The following is a 17,853-nucleotide window of genomic DNA, read 5'->3' as shown; positions in this document are numbered from 1 at the left end:
GCACATGCACTTTACCACTGATTAGCCGTTTTAAAAGTGCCCAGAGTCCTAAAGTCAACAAAACAAAGGTCAGAAAATAGGAGGCATAAGGCAAAATGTTTGGGGATAACCCTGCAACAAAGGCCAGGTCCAACAGAAGCTTTATAAAAGACTGATCAAAATCAGATACCTGTGTTCAAGTTCCTATTTTCTTCACCTTATTAAGGCATCAAGGCAATTCTGCGACTTGCTTTATGACATTTCATAACATGATTATACATATGTATTATCTGGTAATATTTTAATCATATTTATTATGTTTTGTGAAATGCCTTTTCAATCTTGCTGATTAAATTAAGTACATGAGAAGGCTGGGCTATAAAACAAACATATATGCACAATTGAATTGTTGGTTTAGTGCCCATTATCTGGCAGGCACACTTGCACCATTGTTAAATGGTGCCTGCATTGGTGCTAGGCAGCACGTTGTGCACCAGTGCTGGGAAAAGACAGTAATGCCTGCATCATGTTAATAATGGCACTATTCACCCCCATCATGTAGCGCATCAAGGTCCTTACTGCGCTGCGTGACTTTTTAGAAAATATGTCCACAAGTTTTTAACACGTTTTGAATGACACACTTTTTTTAGGTGTGTAGCAAAGATCTTAGAAATAGATATGGTAATCTGGTGATTTAGGGTGCTTAACCTTGTTCTCTAGTGCAAAACAATTTATTGCCAATGGGGCTGCATCTGTATATTTCCAAATACATTTTAACGCTATTTTGTTTCAAGACATTGTGAACTATATTAACAAACCGTAGGACTGATTCACATAGGTAAAAGTTTGTGTGGGTTTACAATTGTTTGCTAGACACAAAGATATTTCAGATAGTCTGCAGTCATAAAGATACTACTTACTGTGAGGCTTTCTAAATTTTCCTCGGGACCTGCTACACTGCCTGCAGCCCCCAACAACATTTTAAAAAATGGTACCTTAAGCCCCTTTCCCTTTGTCGGGCACCACAATGTACTAACACTATGCATTATTAGCAGTATTGGGTACTCCCACAGCAGAAGCAGTGAATTTGAAAGGAGTGGCTACTCCACTCATTTCATATTCCTGTTGCCTCTTTTATGTGGGGTATCTTGGTGCCATGGTCCCAAAGATCTTGTTTGGCAGTGCAGAGAACCCACCCTCACATTGCTGTACCTTTTTTTTGTTTTTGGTGGGTGCCCCATTCCTACCTGGGGACTCACAGAATTATTAGGCATTGGTGGATGCAAGGGACATCCCAAGCTTCCTACCATCCCTGCCAGCACCCCTGCCAGCATTCATCCTTTGGTGCCAGCGGGAACTGCCTTGTCTTATTTTCTCTTGCCCGGAGGGAGCCGGTTCTTCTTGTGTTCCATCCAGCAAGAACAATCTTCTGTTTTACACCTGCTAGAGCATGGGCAGGGTGAAATATTTCAGCTTCTGCCCAGCAGGAGCCTTTCTGCTTCCTATGGATGGGAGCAATTCACTCTTCCCTACCTGAGGCATGGGTTCCTTGGGGCACTGTTATGTGTCGGGACCTAGTGTATCAGAACCCTAGGGCCAAAATAAGCTCAGGCAGGAGGATCGCCTTCCCATCACAAAAAAACGGATGCCCTGGGGGATGGGTCACTGTGACCAGAATCAGTTTAGGGAAAGGGCCCCACAACCCTCTCCACATCAAAAGAATCAGTGGACTCCGGGGATGGGGTCCCGGCGGCAAAAATCATCCCAAGGAGGGACCCTCACATCCCTCCGCAACTAATAATACAGCAGGTACCAAGGCACAGGTTCTCCGGAGCCACTAGACAGCTTGTGGAGGGGTGTGGCAACCCCTGGTGGGGGATGATATTTGTTAAGGGCGGGCTGCTCTTTTTAGAATTTCTTTTACTGCAGATGCGTGGACCCTATGCTGATCTGTAGTGCACTTAAAAATGAATCTGTTTTCTTACCCCAGGGAGTCAGGTATCACTCCCCTGCCCCTCTACATGTTTTTTTAATTCTTTTTTCAGGACAGGGGTCTGAGCCCCTGAGTCCTAAAATGCTTCTGCAACATTTTGATGATGTTGAGGCAGTCAATCCAAATTTAACTTTTGTTCTGTTGGCCTGTGTATCCTTCTTAGCTTGAAATATACATACATTTTGAACCTTAATTTCTCAAAACCTACTAAATGTATTTACACAAAATGATAAAAAGCATGCTCTCTGAATGAATATCTAGCATTCTGGCAAATTCCTATAGAAAATTGTATGGGCAAAATGTATTTTGCCCTGCTCCCCTTTTCTTGGACCCTGCTTGGCAGATCACCCTGAAACTTTCCAGAAACGATGAGGTGGGTGAGAATTGTTTGAGAAAGGTTTGGAAAGACTCAACAAACATTTCCACACACATATGTATATATATATATATATATATATATATATATATATATATATATATATATATATATATATATATATATATATATATATATATATATATATATATATATATATATATATTTCACAACTCCCTTCTTCCACGAAGGGAATAAGTCAGCACTCACAAAAGTTCCTTTCCTAATCCTTTTTAATTCTTTGTCTTTACTCCAGCAATGCAAAGTAAGAACCAACGCGTTTCACAACCAACTGTCGCTTGTTCAAGCGTGAACAAGCGACAGTTGGTTGCGAAATGCGTAGGTTCTTACTTTGTATTGCTGGAGTAATGACAATGAAATAAAAAGGATTGGGAAAGGAACTTTTGTGAGTGCTGACTTATTCCCTTCATGGAAGAAGGGAGTTGTGAAATATATTGAAGCGGGGCTCTGCTTGGAAGTCATAGCACCGGTGAAAAGAGCGCCATATGCATATATGCATGTGTATGTGTGAAAAACCAAGACCCAGACTCCTCTTCATGGAAACAGGTCAGAGCACACACAGGTTGTGTTTCTTGTCACTTTTAATGCACCAGCATGACACGTTTCAGCATTACTGCCTTCTTCAGATGCCCCTTACAACAAGTGCTGCAGTGTTGGTGCTTTTTAAAGGAACTTGCTCCACTCCAATCGGTGGAAACCACATATATGTGTGCGTGTGTGTGTGTGTGTATATATATATATATATACACATATATCACTGAAAAAACAAACATTAAAGTAACTTTCTATAGTGCCCTAAGGTAACTATAACTCACGCCCCTGCCATGCACCGTTTTGTCATCAATGATATCATTTCAAATGTTGCAGTGATGTTATCAATGATCTAATAGAAGATGTCATGAGCAATATGTCAGTAATTAGTTGTGCATAGCGAGGGCATGAGTTATAGTTACAAGAGATAACTATAACTGGTGAATATTTGTGTTTTCTCAGTTTAAAATGTTACATTGTCACTGACATTTTCACCTAACTATAATGTTACTTTAGCCTTTGTTTTCTAGGTGTATTTCTAACTTAAAGTAATATTGTACTAACATACGTAAAGTCACCCACTGCTGCATATCCTTCAGTGTGCAGTTGGACTCTCAGGTCCTGCCTGCACTCAAGCAGACTTACACATTTTGTCCAAGAGTCATAACACCAAAATTAAGCATGGGCGAATTTTGCGAATTCGCGATCCGCAAATTTGCGGATTTGCGAATTCGCGATCCGCAAAATTCGCAAATTTGTGCAAATTCACGGAGTTTTGTTTTTTTACGTGTTGGCAGGGTTTTTTGCGTGTTCGCTGGGTTTTTTGCGTGTTCGCAGGGCTTTTTGCGTCTTCGCGAGCCGCTTGCATAGCGAAGTTACCCATGCAGTCGTTTATGGGAGAGGGAGAGAGAGATAGATAGATAGATAGATAGATAGATAGATAGATAGATAGATAGAAAATAGAAAGAGAGGGAAAGAGAGAGGGAGAGAGAGAACGAGAGAAAGAAAGAGAGGCCGGATCTCTGAAGGGCCAGATTCCTGAGTTGCCTCTACAGAACATACAGCTTTTTATTTTTAGCAAAATGCATATGGGCATTGTGCTGTAAAGGTCTCTTTTAGTTTAACCCCTCCTGACAACTCAAAATGGGTGTATTTGCCATCCTCTTCCTTCTTCCTGTTTTTTATATCTGTAAGTGCTTCCTGATGAGGTTTAATTCCTTGGACAGGTGCCTCGTTGCCTACTTGTAACTATTCTCTGACCCTGCTTCAAGGGTCAGAGCAGGGTCAGAGAATAGTTGCAAGTAGGCAACGAGGCGCCAGGAAGCAATTAGCAGCAGGTGTCCAAGTTGAAGTTAATTTGTTTTTAACCCTTTTGTAAAAGGTTACAAAGAAATTAGGTTCAACTTTAGCACCTGCTGCTGTAACCCATGCTTGGCTGAAAATTCGTCCCCTCTGATTCGCAGATTTTACCGCGATTTCGCGAGATTCGCGGATCGCGAAATCACAGAAAATCCGCAAATTCGCCCGCGAAACGGATTTTACGTCCACCCTTAACCAAAATATATAAAGAGAGCCAATTGGTTTTCTCAAGGGCTGACCATATCAAAATATATAAAACACATCTATCGTCTTTCTCCAAAAAATCATCGATATTTTTAAACTAACGTATATTTCAGTTATTCACATATCGCAATGTTTATTAATAATAATTATTATAACATTGTTTAATAAGGGTTTAATTTTTTTAAAGCCTGTGAGATAGTTTTTATTATTACATTTTGTGGGTGAAAAATGTTAAAATAAATAGAGAGATATTTGTTCATTTTATTATTATTTTTTTTTTAAACATGTCACTGAACTGTAGAAATCAAAAAACCTTCTTAGGGGTCCCACTGATACTTAGTCCTTTTAAACCAACAAAGAAGAAATTGTCAAAGAAGCTGAAATATAAAAAACATCTTTATTAACCTCAAATGAGTGAGACTACGTCACACAGAAGCCTTAGCAACTGAATGAGGCAGTCTGAGGAGTACAGAAAACTGGGGCCTTATATATGCTTAGGGTTTCATAGTCATCATAAGACCAAGGTGCAGTCCTGGCTCATGTAAGCATGCAAAAATGACTAAGATGGGCATACAAGATCTGCTTGCTCAACAAAGTGGGAGGAGAGTTACTTCTCCATACAGCAGAAAAAATAGCCTGACAGTTATACTAGAGAAGCAGGTGCATGCTACTAGCTAGGCCCTTCTGGGCATGTGCGAATGTGGAAGATGCTAAATATAGCTAGTTTCTAGGCAGATTACAAGAGCAGTCAACACTGAGGGAGGACAGAGCACATGGCGAGCAACGGGCAGCACATGGCAACCAATATGGCTACCAGAAATACAAAATGGCTTTCACAAAACGGATAAGATAACTTCTAAATACAGGATGGCTTCTGCTAATGCTAACCCATTGCTGTCAATTTACAACAGAACCTTTCTTTTAGCATTTTCAGTCCAGAAAATGCAGTCACAAAGACAACCACAAGAGGACCTTGCACTCCAGCTGACGAGCAAAGAGCTCAAGCTAGGAGAGTGTTAAAAATATGGTAAGTTCTCCTAGTGTCATGCATTTAATGACCCAGGTGACTTACTGTTTTTTAAATGTTGCTCTGGGCTGCACCATACCCTGCGACCTCCCTCCACAACATTAAAAGAGTCATGGTGATTCCCCTCCATATTTCTGGGGAACCACCAAGCTCAAAAAGATTTTAAACAAAAAGCCCCTACAGTTTATCATTCATTTTGGTCACAAAGTAACCCATCTCCTGAGTCCTTTCTTTTCTTTGTGCAGGGGCAGGGGATCCCTTCCCCGAAGCTTTGTACCTCGGGGTCCCCAGCTCCCAGGGCCTTTATTTTTTTAAGGTGAGGGGGATGAGCAGCCCCCTTTTCCAACCCAATAATGACCCTGGGGACCATATTTTCGGTAGCCTTACATGTGTGTCCCGGTTCCCACCAGGAACATCCACAAGACACTAAGTTGGGGCCACAGGGAGGATCCCCAGGGCCCCGCTGGACCCACCAGCTCTCTGCATGCACCTATCCTGGGTGCACTCCTGCCCTGCATGGACCCGCCAGCTCTCTGCATGCACCTATCCTGGGTGCACTCCTGCCCTGCAGCAGCAGGTTTTCTTCCTTGCTGTCACTTGGCAGGATCAATCTGAGCTTCTATGCCTGAAAGAGCACGAGCATGAAAACACGCCTGCTCCCGTCAGCAGGAGCATTTTTTTTTCAAGCTCCTGCCATGTGGGAGCGGACATGTCTTCACTGTTCGTGCTCTTGTGGGACCGGAAACCGTATACTGTGGGTGGGCCGCAAAGATTTCGTCCCCATGAGTTTTAGAAGCTCTGGAAGGGAGGCTGCATGCCCCCTCCACTATAATTATCTGTCTCCCCCAATTAAAATGTGCATCACAGTCATACGTCCCGTTTCCATTGAAATATAAATACATTTAATTACCTCTTACCACTTTAATAAAGTAGTATTAGGTAGGAAACAACAATGAAACCTACTACTTACCTATATCTAAGGCCATAACCCAGAGGCAGCCAAAGTGTGCTAAAATGCATGCCTGCAAGGCTGCCTTTTGTGTTTTGTAGCCAATAGACAATCATATTCTGCCTTGTCACTGGCATGTGCTTTGGTAAACCAAGAAGTTACTATGGCCTATAGTGGCACAACATATATTTAAGTTTTTTTAGGCTTATAACTTTAACACTACTTAAACTATTTACCTCTACTACCAAACATTACCATTTACACATGTATATTCCTGCTACATTACATCTACATCTGTACACACTTTACACCAGTCCATTGTATGCCACTCCACTGTACGCTATTCCACTCTACGCCACTCCAATCTAAGTCACTCCACTATGCACCACCCTACGCTACTCTATAATAATCCACTGTGCAATTTGGGCTACAATAGTTTACTAGGCATAAATGACGCTTCAACAAAAGTGCATTTAATGCTGAGTCATATGCACAGTGTTTGAAATGACCCATGCCATTAACCCGAATGTCCATAAAACCACACACCTGTTTAGACGGAATAGGGCAAACTGTAAAATTTAAATCCCCAAACCACACTATATATGAATCCTTACTGTTCAATAAAGTGGTCAAAATCTATTTCAAGGTCTTTAACCACATCACCTCTTGTAGAATCAAAAGGTGTAATAATTGTATGTAAGTTATACATTTAAGTTATAACTATAAAAAAGGTTTAACTTTTGTGCGTATATATATATATATATATATATATATATATATATGTATATATATATATATATATTTACATATGTATATATGTGTGTGTGTATATATATATATATATATATATATATATATATATATATATATATATATTCACACACACATATATATATTTGTTCATTTTTATTAAAATATTGTACGAGAAGAGCTTATTCGCCTCTGATTTCGCTGTTCTCATTTTATTTGAATTGCTTGGAACGCCCAAGTACTGGAGAATTTTCCACGGCAAGTTGAGTGGACTGTGTAGCTGGAATTTTAATTTGTTCATCCCCTTTTCGAAGCCAAATTAGAGACAGAACAGGAAAGATGGAAGTGAGAAATGACATTGATGGAAAAGACCTGTCACAATACATTACCAGTGCATTGGAATCATACATTTCAACAGCACAAAGAGAACCATATATTCATGTATTTAAAGGCATTTGTCGAGCGTAAACTGACAGGGCACCTAACAAGGGGATATAACCTCCGTATGAATCATGATGATTTACAAAGAAGGATAATACAAATGGAGTCGGTGGTTCTTATCGTGTTGGGATGCAGTGTTCGCTGAACCGGCCAGTCTTAAGTTTCTTGGCAAAGCTTGCGTTCTTTAGAAAGGTCCACGTTCAGGGGGAATCCAAGTGGTTTTGAATTGGTTGTTATATGGGGGTTCATTGGGTAAGCTTTCCAGTTTGATTTTAGATAGAAAGGCTTTAATCTGTGATTGTTCATTGCTGCTGGCAAAAGGGAGAATTCCTGTCCTGGTTGGCTTTAGATTAGGCAGGAGCTTGACATACAATTCAATGTGCTGTCTACGTAGGTTTTGAGTTGCGCTCTATCATGTGCTGTTGAAATTTTGAGGTAGGGGTGATTCATCGGCTTATTGGTGCTTTTTGATGGTGCTGTCAGCGAGTAGGGCAGACACTGTAGGAATTGGGCTGTGCTGAGGTGATTTGAAAACTAGAAGCTTGGCAAAAGGTGTACCAGAGGGATACAACTGCTGCCTGATCCTGCAAAACCTGTCATATAAAGTTAATGTGTTACAATCCCTAGGCCTTTCACCCTGTGGGGGGGGGAGTGTTGGGTTATGGCATCATAAGCAGCCTACACATATTTCAGAAATACGACATGTACATTGAGCATTCCTCCCTTACATGACTAGCAACCCAGGGGCAGATATACAAGCCCCGTGCACCACTTTTGCGCCGCTGTTGCGTCACTTTTGTGATGCAGCGGTGGCGTAAAGCTAGCTCCATGCCGCAACGGATATACAACGTGACGCATCTAGGGAGATGCGTCACGTTGTAAAGCCCTGCGCCACATGAAACTTGCGTCAGGTTTCATGTGGGCGTTCCGGTGCAGAGTGGGCGTTCCGGTGCAGGAACGCCTCGGAAAAGTGCCTGAGTGAAATCTGCAGGATTTCATTTAGTCATCACTTTTTCGACGCCGCTGTGTCAAGACCTTACGCCTGCTTTAAACAGGCGAAAGGCTTGACGCACCATGTTGCAGATTGGCTGGGTTGGAACAGTGCTGGAATTGCGTTGCGCCCGCGACACGACTCCAGCACTGCGCCAACCTTACGCCAGCAACGGCGAATTCGGCACATCCGTGGCGGCACAAGTGTTGTAATGCGTGTCGCAAGTTTCCTGCCGCATCCCTGCTAATTTGCAGGGATGCGCCAGGAATTGTAAATCTGCCCCTCAGAGAGGTTATTATGCACTTTGAGCAGCACTTCAAAATACTTCAACACGCTTTATTGGACGTACTCTCACGCATGGGTGACACCGCAGCAGGTATGCTGTTGTTCTGTAAACATGGTAAAATGTACAACCGCACACGGAGGAAGAAAAACGTTTTTAATGAATGGGTGAAGTCAGTGAGGATGACAGTTTAACTGTCAAATACTGTTAATGTATACAATTTGTATCTGTACATCCCTCAAGAACTAACCCCCTGAACACAATATATTAAGGGCTGCGTTAAATTATGCTTTGTGTGGCCAGAGATAAGCACAGTTCCTCAACTCAACGTTATATAAATAAAATGTAGGCACATCCATCTATCACCATTTTAAAAGTTAATTTTGTCTCTAATACTGTCGCTGTCATATTGTATGTGGTTTGCAGGTTTTAAGTACTTTAATGTAATAAACTGGTTGCAGTCGGGGTCCCCTTCGCCCCCTCATCCTTAGTTTCGTTACCCTACTGAGGTAAAATATAAATAAATTACAAAAACAAACATGTTGAGAGAACCATTAAAATCTAGATGCACAATCTTTCAATGAAAAGAAGAGCATGTTTACACATTTTCTATAAACGACCTTGCTTGTACAAAGAAAGGGATTTATTAGGGCAAGGACACATCCATGGCTAATCATTTGGAGGTTACAGAGCACTGGGATGAGTCATTTGAAGGAGAAATCACACGGCGTCCTTCGGAGTATCCCAAGGACTGACTGACATGTTGCAACGCGCAGAGCCTTGGAGTGCGCCTGTGAACGCTCTTTGACTAAATTCTGCTCTTTCTTTCAGGGGAAGTCGAAAACAATACCATGCTTTAACCCCAACACTTTATTACCAGGTACGTGTTTGTTACTGGTTTGGACATTCTGTGAATAATATTGTTACTGTTTTAAACGCATTACTTCATATGCTATACCGCATTTAAGATAGCAAACTTTCTAACTTTCCCAGTTAAGCTGCTCAAAACATTAATAATCAAGCCTTGGAAAAGCCAATAGGTTTGACTTTGGCTGCCGACTTTCGTTTTTACCAATGCTTGTGAATGTTGTTCGTAAAACTGTTCAAGATAAAACAACTTTTTGGGTATAAGAGCAGTTTGTGCAAGAACAAAATACCGTTACTCACAGACCGGTAAGCCAGTGAATTAAGTGGACGGATCCTGTGCCCCGTAGTTTATGTTGTGGTGGGCAGAAAAAAATATGAATGACACACTGACAGACTAATAGATGAAGAAAGATAGCTGAAAACCCCTATAGCCAAGTATATTATGGTATATACACTATCTATCTATCTATCTATCTATCTATCTATCTATCTATCTATCTATCTATCTATCTTTCTATCTATCTATCTATCTATCTATCTATCTATCTATCTATCTATCTATCCAGATATATCTATCTATCTATCCAGATATATCTATGTGTGTGTAAACATATATATTCACTGAAAAAACTATAATTGGAGATGACATTATAGTTAGGCTCAGATTTTGCTCAAAGCCAGTGACATTCAGCAGTAATAGTTACCTGAGCTAACTATAATTTGCCCCCACAATGCACTTCTTATGACCTCACATATTACATCAATCATCACACAGTCAGTGACATCACTGATGACATCATGGATGATATCTCAAATGACGAAACTGATGACGCCATTGATGCTGTCATTCAGTGATTGTGAGGGTTTTCTAAAAGTGTCTGACTGTTAAAGATATATAGTAAAACACTACAAACTTAAATTAGTATACTTTCGGTACTACTAATGAGTGATACTTTTTCTAAAATATATTATATGAGTTACTGCGTGTATGGGTGTATTCGTGTGTGAGTGGCTGTATGGGAGTGTGAGTGGGTGTGTGAGAGGCTGTATGAGTAAATAAGTAGGTGTGTGAGGAGCTCTTTGGGTGACTGAATGGCTGTGTATTTGGATGTACTGGTGAATGAGTGGGTTTGTGAGTGGCTGTATGGGTCAGTGATGGCTGTGTGAGTGACTGTGTGGGTGACTGAGTGGCTGTGTTCATGGCTGTATGAGCGAGGGAGTGGGTGTTTAAGTTGTTGTATGGTTGAGTGAATAGATGTTTGAGTGTGTATAGGTAACTCAGTGAGTGTGATAGTGGCTGTATGGGTGAGTGAATGGGTGATTCGTTAACTGAGTGGGTGTGTGAGTGATTGTATTGGAGAGCGAGTGACTGTGTAAATGGCTGTGTGGTTGAGTGCATGGATGTGTGAGTGCTTGCATGGATGTGTGAATGTGTATGTACGTTGTGTGAGTGTGTGAGTGAGTTCTGATATGGGTGAGTGAGTGGTTGTGTTGAGAGGTTGTATTGGTGAGTGAGTGGGTGTGTGAGTGGCTGTATTAGTGAAAAAGTGGGTGAATGAATAGCTATATTGGTGAGTGTGTGGCTGTGTGAGTGGTTGTATGGGTGTGTGACTGGTTGCATATGTAGCTGTATGGATGAGTAAGTGGTTGTGTGAGTGCCTGTATGAGTCAGTGAGTGGGTGTGTGAGTGGCTCTATGGATGAGTTAGTGGTTGTGTCAGTCCTTGCATTGACCTATGAATGGGTATGTTAATGGTTATGTGGGTGTGAGAAGCAGATGTATGAGTGGTTACATGAGGGTGTGAGCAGGTGTATGATTAGTTCTGTGGATGATGTCATCAGTGATGTCATTTGAGATGTCATCAGTGATGTCATTTGAGATGTCATCAGTGATGTCATGAGTGATGTCACTGACCATGTCGTGAGTGATGTAATATGTGGGGAATAAGCAGTGCATTGAGGGGGATGTAGTCATCGCAGGTAACTATAACTGATGAATTTCACTGGTTTTGCATGAGTGAAATCTGAGCCTAACTATAACGTCCCTATGGTTTTTTCAGTGAATTTCTAAGTGTTTTTAAATTATATTCCCTAATTATAATTCCTTGTAAGCTTTGTTTTTTTCAGTGAATTTCTGAGGCTTTTAAAAAAGTATTTCTGAACTATAACATCCCTGTAACGTTTGGTTCTTTCAGTGAATTTCTACATTTACATTTTTTTACATTTTCTAACTGTAACCAGTAAACTTTGAGACTTAGGGCCATATGTAGGTAGCTTAATACAGGTCGGTAACGGCCGAAAATCGGTAAATTTCCTGTTACTGACTGGTATTTAGCTTTTTCTAATGTAGGTGGCTGGATTTAAGGATTTGGTAATTTACTGAATCGCTAATTTAAGGAATCAGTAAATTACCGAATCCTTAAAATACCAAATCAGTAAATTACAGAATCCTTCAATCCTATGTAGGGAGCACTCAGGTGAGTGCATTTTTGATTTAAGGATTCGTTATTTACCACCAACTACAAGTTGGTGGTAAATATTGAATACCTTTTAAAAAGCAATTTTGTGCTTTTTTAAAAGTGCCATGTGGCAGACATACATGCCCTTCGGGCATGTATGTCCACCACATGTGCACACATGCACGATTCAGGGGTGCAACAGGGTGTCAATGTGACACTCTGCCACCCTTGAATATGCTCCCCCTATTAATCATTCAGTATTTACCGAATCAGTAAGAGTGAATGGCTTCCCATTCATTCCTATGGGCCTCTAGGCCCATAGGAATGAATGGGAAGGTATTCCTTATTACCGATTTGGTAAATACCGAATCGGTAATAACGAATATTACCGAATCAGTAAAAATGACAGTTTTTTTACCTACTTATTATTTACCGATTCTTAAATACCGAATCGGTAAAATTCGGTATTTAAGAATCGGTAAATAGAAATTACCCACATCTGCTCTTGGTGTGTGAGTGGCTATATAGGTCAGTAACTAGGTGTGTGAGTGGCTGTATGGGCCTGTGAGTGTGTGAGTAGCTTTATGGGCCTGTGAGTGGACTTGTGAGAGGCTGTATTGGTCTGTGAGTGGGTGTGTGAGTTCCTATGTGGGCTTGTGAATGGGTGTGTGAGTGCCTGTGTGGGTCTGTGACTGGTTCTGTGAGTGGCACTATGGGTCTGTGACTGGCTGCCAGGGTGTGTGAGTGGATGTGTGAGTGCCTGTGTGTTTACGAGTGGTTGTGTGAGTGGCGGAATAGACCTGTGAGTGGCTGTGTGGGTCTCTGAATAGGTGTGTGAGTGCCTGTGTGTGATGGTGAGTGGGTGTGTGAGTGGTGCTACAGGTCTGTGAGTATGTTATTGGTAGGCTGTAGGGGTTTGTGAGTTGGTGTTTGAGTGGTTGTCTGGGTTTGCAAGTAGGTGTGTATGTGAAAGCTGTGTGGGTCTGTGAGTGGGTGTGAGTGGTTTAAGGGTCTGTGATTGGTTATGTGAGTGGTTGTGTGGATATGTAAGTAGGTGTGTGAGGGTGTGAGTGAGTGTGTGAGTAGGTGTGTGGATCAGAGTGACTGTGTGTTTTTTTTAAATTGTGGTTTGGATCTGCGGCTCTACCCGAATCCACCTGATTCTGGGGTGGAGCCACGGATCCTTGTGGCGTTAAAAAAGGTTTTTGTACAATTTCTTGCCCATGAGGAGTTCTTCACAGACCCTTCCATTAGTCCCACAGTGTCAAGGTACTCCTACCCTGACAGTTTTTGTCATTTTATTTTCCCTACTGGGAACCGAGACCCGATGAACTAAATGATGTTCACAACTTTCCTCTCAGGTTACAACCAGTCAATCACAGCCTTCCTGTTCGTACATGGATTAACAAATCCAAGGAGGATCTGCGTCTCTAGATATACAAATGTGAATCTCAGTTAATATCACAAAAATTACTGAATGGAATTACACCCAAAAACACAAAGGGTTCTTTCTGGAACAATAGCTACCTTCCTGCCAAATTTCATGTAATTCTGTCCAGATGTTTGGGCTGTAGTCGTGTCTAAACTCTCCTTGGAAATATATATATTGAAGATGCCATTCCTTGCTGTCACGAAGTCAGTAGCAGCCACTCAAGTCCAATTCAAATTGCTTTATTTCCTCACCCTTGCTGACTAACGTGTTTTGCCCATGAAGGCCTTTGTCAATGTCAGCATGCCAAACTACACCACACATTTTTAAACATAATCTATTTTACTATAACAGAGGACGTTCGAGCAATAGCAGACCCCCCTTCCCCCAAGCGCCTTGAGACCCTCCGGGTGAGTAGTGCGCTATACAAATGCTATGATTGATTGATTGATTCACTCACCCATACAGCCACTCATGCACTCAGTCACTCACCCATACAGTCATGCGCACAGCCACTGACACACCACTCGTCCAGCCATCCAGCTCTTACAGAGCCACTCAGTCACCCATACAGCCACTCACATGCCAAACGTCCACAAATCTCCAAAGTTTACTGAAAAAAAACAAAGGTTACATGGATGTTAAAGTTAGAAAATTACCTTAAAAAAACCTTAGACATTCACTGAAAAAACCATATGTTACAAGGACGTCATGGTTAGGCTCAGATTTCACTCCTACCAAAACATTTAAATTCAGCAGTTATAGTTGCCAGAGCTAACTATAACTTATGCACCTACAATGCACTGCTTATGACCTCGCTCGTGATATTTTTCATCAGTTCCCTGAAATCCCCCTGTCTCTCCTTAATAACTCACTGTCGTCAGGCATTGTTCCCGATTGCTTCAAGATGGCAGAAGTACGACCCATTCTGAAAAAACCTGGAGCAGATCCCTCCGTGCCCAGTAACTTTCGGCCCATTTCACTTATGCCGTTCCTTGCTAAGATCTTGGAGGCTTATGTCACAAGTTGCCTCAGCACCTTCGTGGAAAACTCTCACTACCTGGATTCTCACCAGGCAGGTTTTAGACCTGAGCATTCCACAGAATCCATCTTATTAGCCGTCCACGACGAGCTGAGATTAGGCGCGGATCATATCATCCCGCAGGCTCTTGTCCTCCTGGATCTGTCGGCTGCTTTCGACACTGTCGACCACAAACTTCTGGTCGAACGTGTCGAAAGCGCCGGCATTCAGGGTACCCCCCTCAAATGGATATCATCCTTCCTTTGTAATCGACACCAAGCTGTACGTCTATCCGACTTTACGTCCAAAGGGAAATAACTCACTTGCGGGGTCCCTCAGGGCTCCTCCCTTTCCCCGCTTTTATTCAACCTTTACATCCATCCACTAATATCTGATCTGCAAAAGAGAGATGTAGCTATCTTCAACTACACTGATGACATCCAGCTTGTTTTTAACATCGACACCTCTCCCCCTGCTATTGAATCCTTTCAGTCCACTCTAACTTTCATTCAATCATGGATGAATACAAACCAACTCAAATTAAACCCAGATAAGACGGAGCTAGTTCTCACCAGGTTCACATCAAATCCCTGGAACCCCAACTTTTGGCCACTCACCATTGGTCCCCCACCTATCCCTGCAGAAGCAGTCAAAAGTCTTGGTGTCTACATCAGTAGTGACCTTACCCGTAAGACTCAAATTAACTCTGTGGTATCCTCCTGCTTCTTACACCTTCGCAGCATTAGAAAGATTAGTAAATTTCTCTCCCCTGAAGCCTTGGTACAGGTCATATTGGCCTTAATAATGTCACGTATTGACTACTCCAACTCTCTGTATGCTGGGACTCTGGCCTACCTGCTCCAGAGGCTTCAGCTGCTCCAGAACCAGGCAGCTAGACTGGTCCATGGCCTGCCTAAATCTCATTGAGTTAAAACTCTTCTTAAGGGCCTCCATTGGCTCCCCGTGGTGCAGCGCTGCCTCCTTAAGATCGGCTGCCTAACCCACAGAGCTCTTTCCTCTCACGGACCAATCTTCATCGCAGATAGAATCCAGCGTTACATCCCCCGCCGGACCCTCTGCTCGGCCAACGCTAATCTGCTGACTCCCCCTGCCTTCAAGCGCAAAAAACTCGGGGGGTTGAGATTTGCGTCAATCTCCCCCCAGTTCTGGAATTCCCTTCCCTCGACGTTATGTCAAACGGAGTCCTACCCCATGTTCAGGAGATCTCTCAAAACTTGGCTGTTTTCCCAGGCTTATGACCAATAACTCCCACCCTGATGGGTTCAGGCCTCAGCAAGGCCTGCAAGTCCTCAGACTACATAAGAAATTGGCACGGAAACTGGAAATACAAAAACATAGTTTAATAAACCTTTAAAGGTGGTACTACAGCCCACAGAACACTCTACAGTATTGTACAAGGTAGCACAAAGAACTCGGACATGCGGTCCCCTTTTATACACAAAGAAGGGGCTCATAAGTGGGCGGTTACAGCTCAAAATCATGATTTATAGCCTTATATGGACATTTCTCAAACATGATCGATACATGGGTGGAGTTAACGGTTCATGAAGCCCCTCGAATGCACATTCCGATCCCCTCTAAGCAGAAACAGATGTTACACGTACTGGGTATGCGCTAGATAAGCTGGAACTATTTATAGCCTGTTGCTGGGCAAACTCCAGGGTCGACGGTCAGTGAGGTAGGACTTGCCTCGTGGCGAGCACATGGCACAATGTAGCCTACAAGATGGAGGCCAGAAAACAAAATGGAGTCCGGCCGTACATTCAAGTATGAGCGGGAAAACTATACTACAGACACAATAGCATGTCTTCAGCGAATGCTTAACATTATCGCTGTTTTATTTACAACAACCCCCCTCTCATCTGCTATGCTCCTTACCCTAGCGCCAAGAAACCGTTGGTGTACGAACGCTCTATAAAACCCTTCTATCATATCATATCATAATACATCACTCATGACATGGCCAGTAACATCACTGATTACATCTCAAATTACATCACTGATCATCCAGTGATTGTGAGTGTTTTCTAAATGTTTATGAGTATTAAACATATATACTAAGGTACTACAAAAGTTAAATTAGTATACTCTCTGTACTACTAATGAGTGATACTATTTCTAACAAATATTATATGAATGGCTATGTGACTGTGTGTATCTGTGTGTGAGTAGGTGCCTGAGTGACTGTGTGATTGTGTGAGTGGGTGTTTGAGTGGCTATATGGGTGAATAAGTGGGTGTGTGAGTAGCTGTATGGGTGAGTGTGCGGCTTTGTTACTAGACTGCACTGGTGGGTGAGTTGGTGTGTGAGCAGCTGTTTGGGTGAGTGTGATGCTGTGTGAATAGTTGCATTTTTGAGTGAGTGGGTATGGGAGTGGCTGAATGGGTGAGTGAGTGGCTGTATGGATGGATGAGTGGGTGTGTCAGTGGCTGTATGGGTGACTGAGCAGCTGTGTGAGTGACTATATGGGTGAGTGACGGGTGTGTACGTGGATGTATGGGTCACCTGGTCCCATGCCTGAACATTAAGTTTCAGAGATGGAAGCATGGAGTCACAGATGCCATTGTTACTAGTGAGGTCACAGCTGCTGAGACCATGATCTGTTGTTTGGCAATCACAGGCCTTGTTTGCAGTGTCACTATTTTTCCAACTGGTAGGAAGATATGTTCAATTAAAGAACCTATCAACATTGTAGACCACTATATCTGTGCTCCCGTCAATTTCACATACAGGGGAAAATTAATAACTTTCCCATTTTGAATTTGAAGCTTAGGCTCCAAGGAAGCCTCTTCACTCACGTCACATCAAATTATGAAAAGCATTCAGGTACATTTAAAAAAGCCCCCTCTCTCGTAATCAGTGGTTATTGTTTCTCATGAACCTAGTGCTCAGAGTCCGTCTGAACTTTCTGCCACTTTGGCTTTTTCCTTGATGGACTACAGGCTAGTGGGCTGCTTTCCGACAAGGGTCATCTACCATGAACCAACAATGCCCCATGAACACAGTGTAGTGGTGTCCTACTGCACTGTGGGGCCCATATTTAATTTTTTTGTCTGGGTTTACCTAAATTTATGATATGATCCTGTTAATAACTCAATATTTGCTTCCTGTGCAGGAAATGTGTGCATCAGACGGTCTGGTTCGAAATTGCTA

At 42.3% G+C, this 17,853-nt stretch overlaps 1 protein-coding gene across 1 annotated transcript in view; it reads left to right on the top strand.

Annotated features, from left to right (window-relative positions):
• The window catches only part of CA8 (carbonic anhydrase 8 (inactive)), a 644,063-nt gene that overhangs the window by 400,774 nt on the left and 225,436 nt on the right, over positions 1–17,853 (top strand). The window contains exon 6 of the mRNA XM_086965784.1: positions 9,736–9,784. Within this exon, the coding sequence (XP_086821910.1) occupies positions 9,736–9,784 (49 nt within the window). The remainder of the gene's footprint in view (positions 1–9,735; positions 9,785–17,853) is intronic.

This window comes from Lissotriton vulgaris, chromosome 4_1, assembly GCF_964263255.1.
Source record: "Lissotriton vulgaris chromosome 4_1, aLisVul1.2, whole genome shotgun sequence".
In the NCBI taxonomy this organism is placed as follows: Eukaryota; Metazoa; Chordata; class Amphibia; order Caudata; family Salamandridae; genus Lissotriton; species Lissotriton vulgaris.
This window is presented reverse-complemented; position numbering and strand designations above follow the sequence as displayed.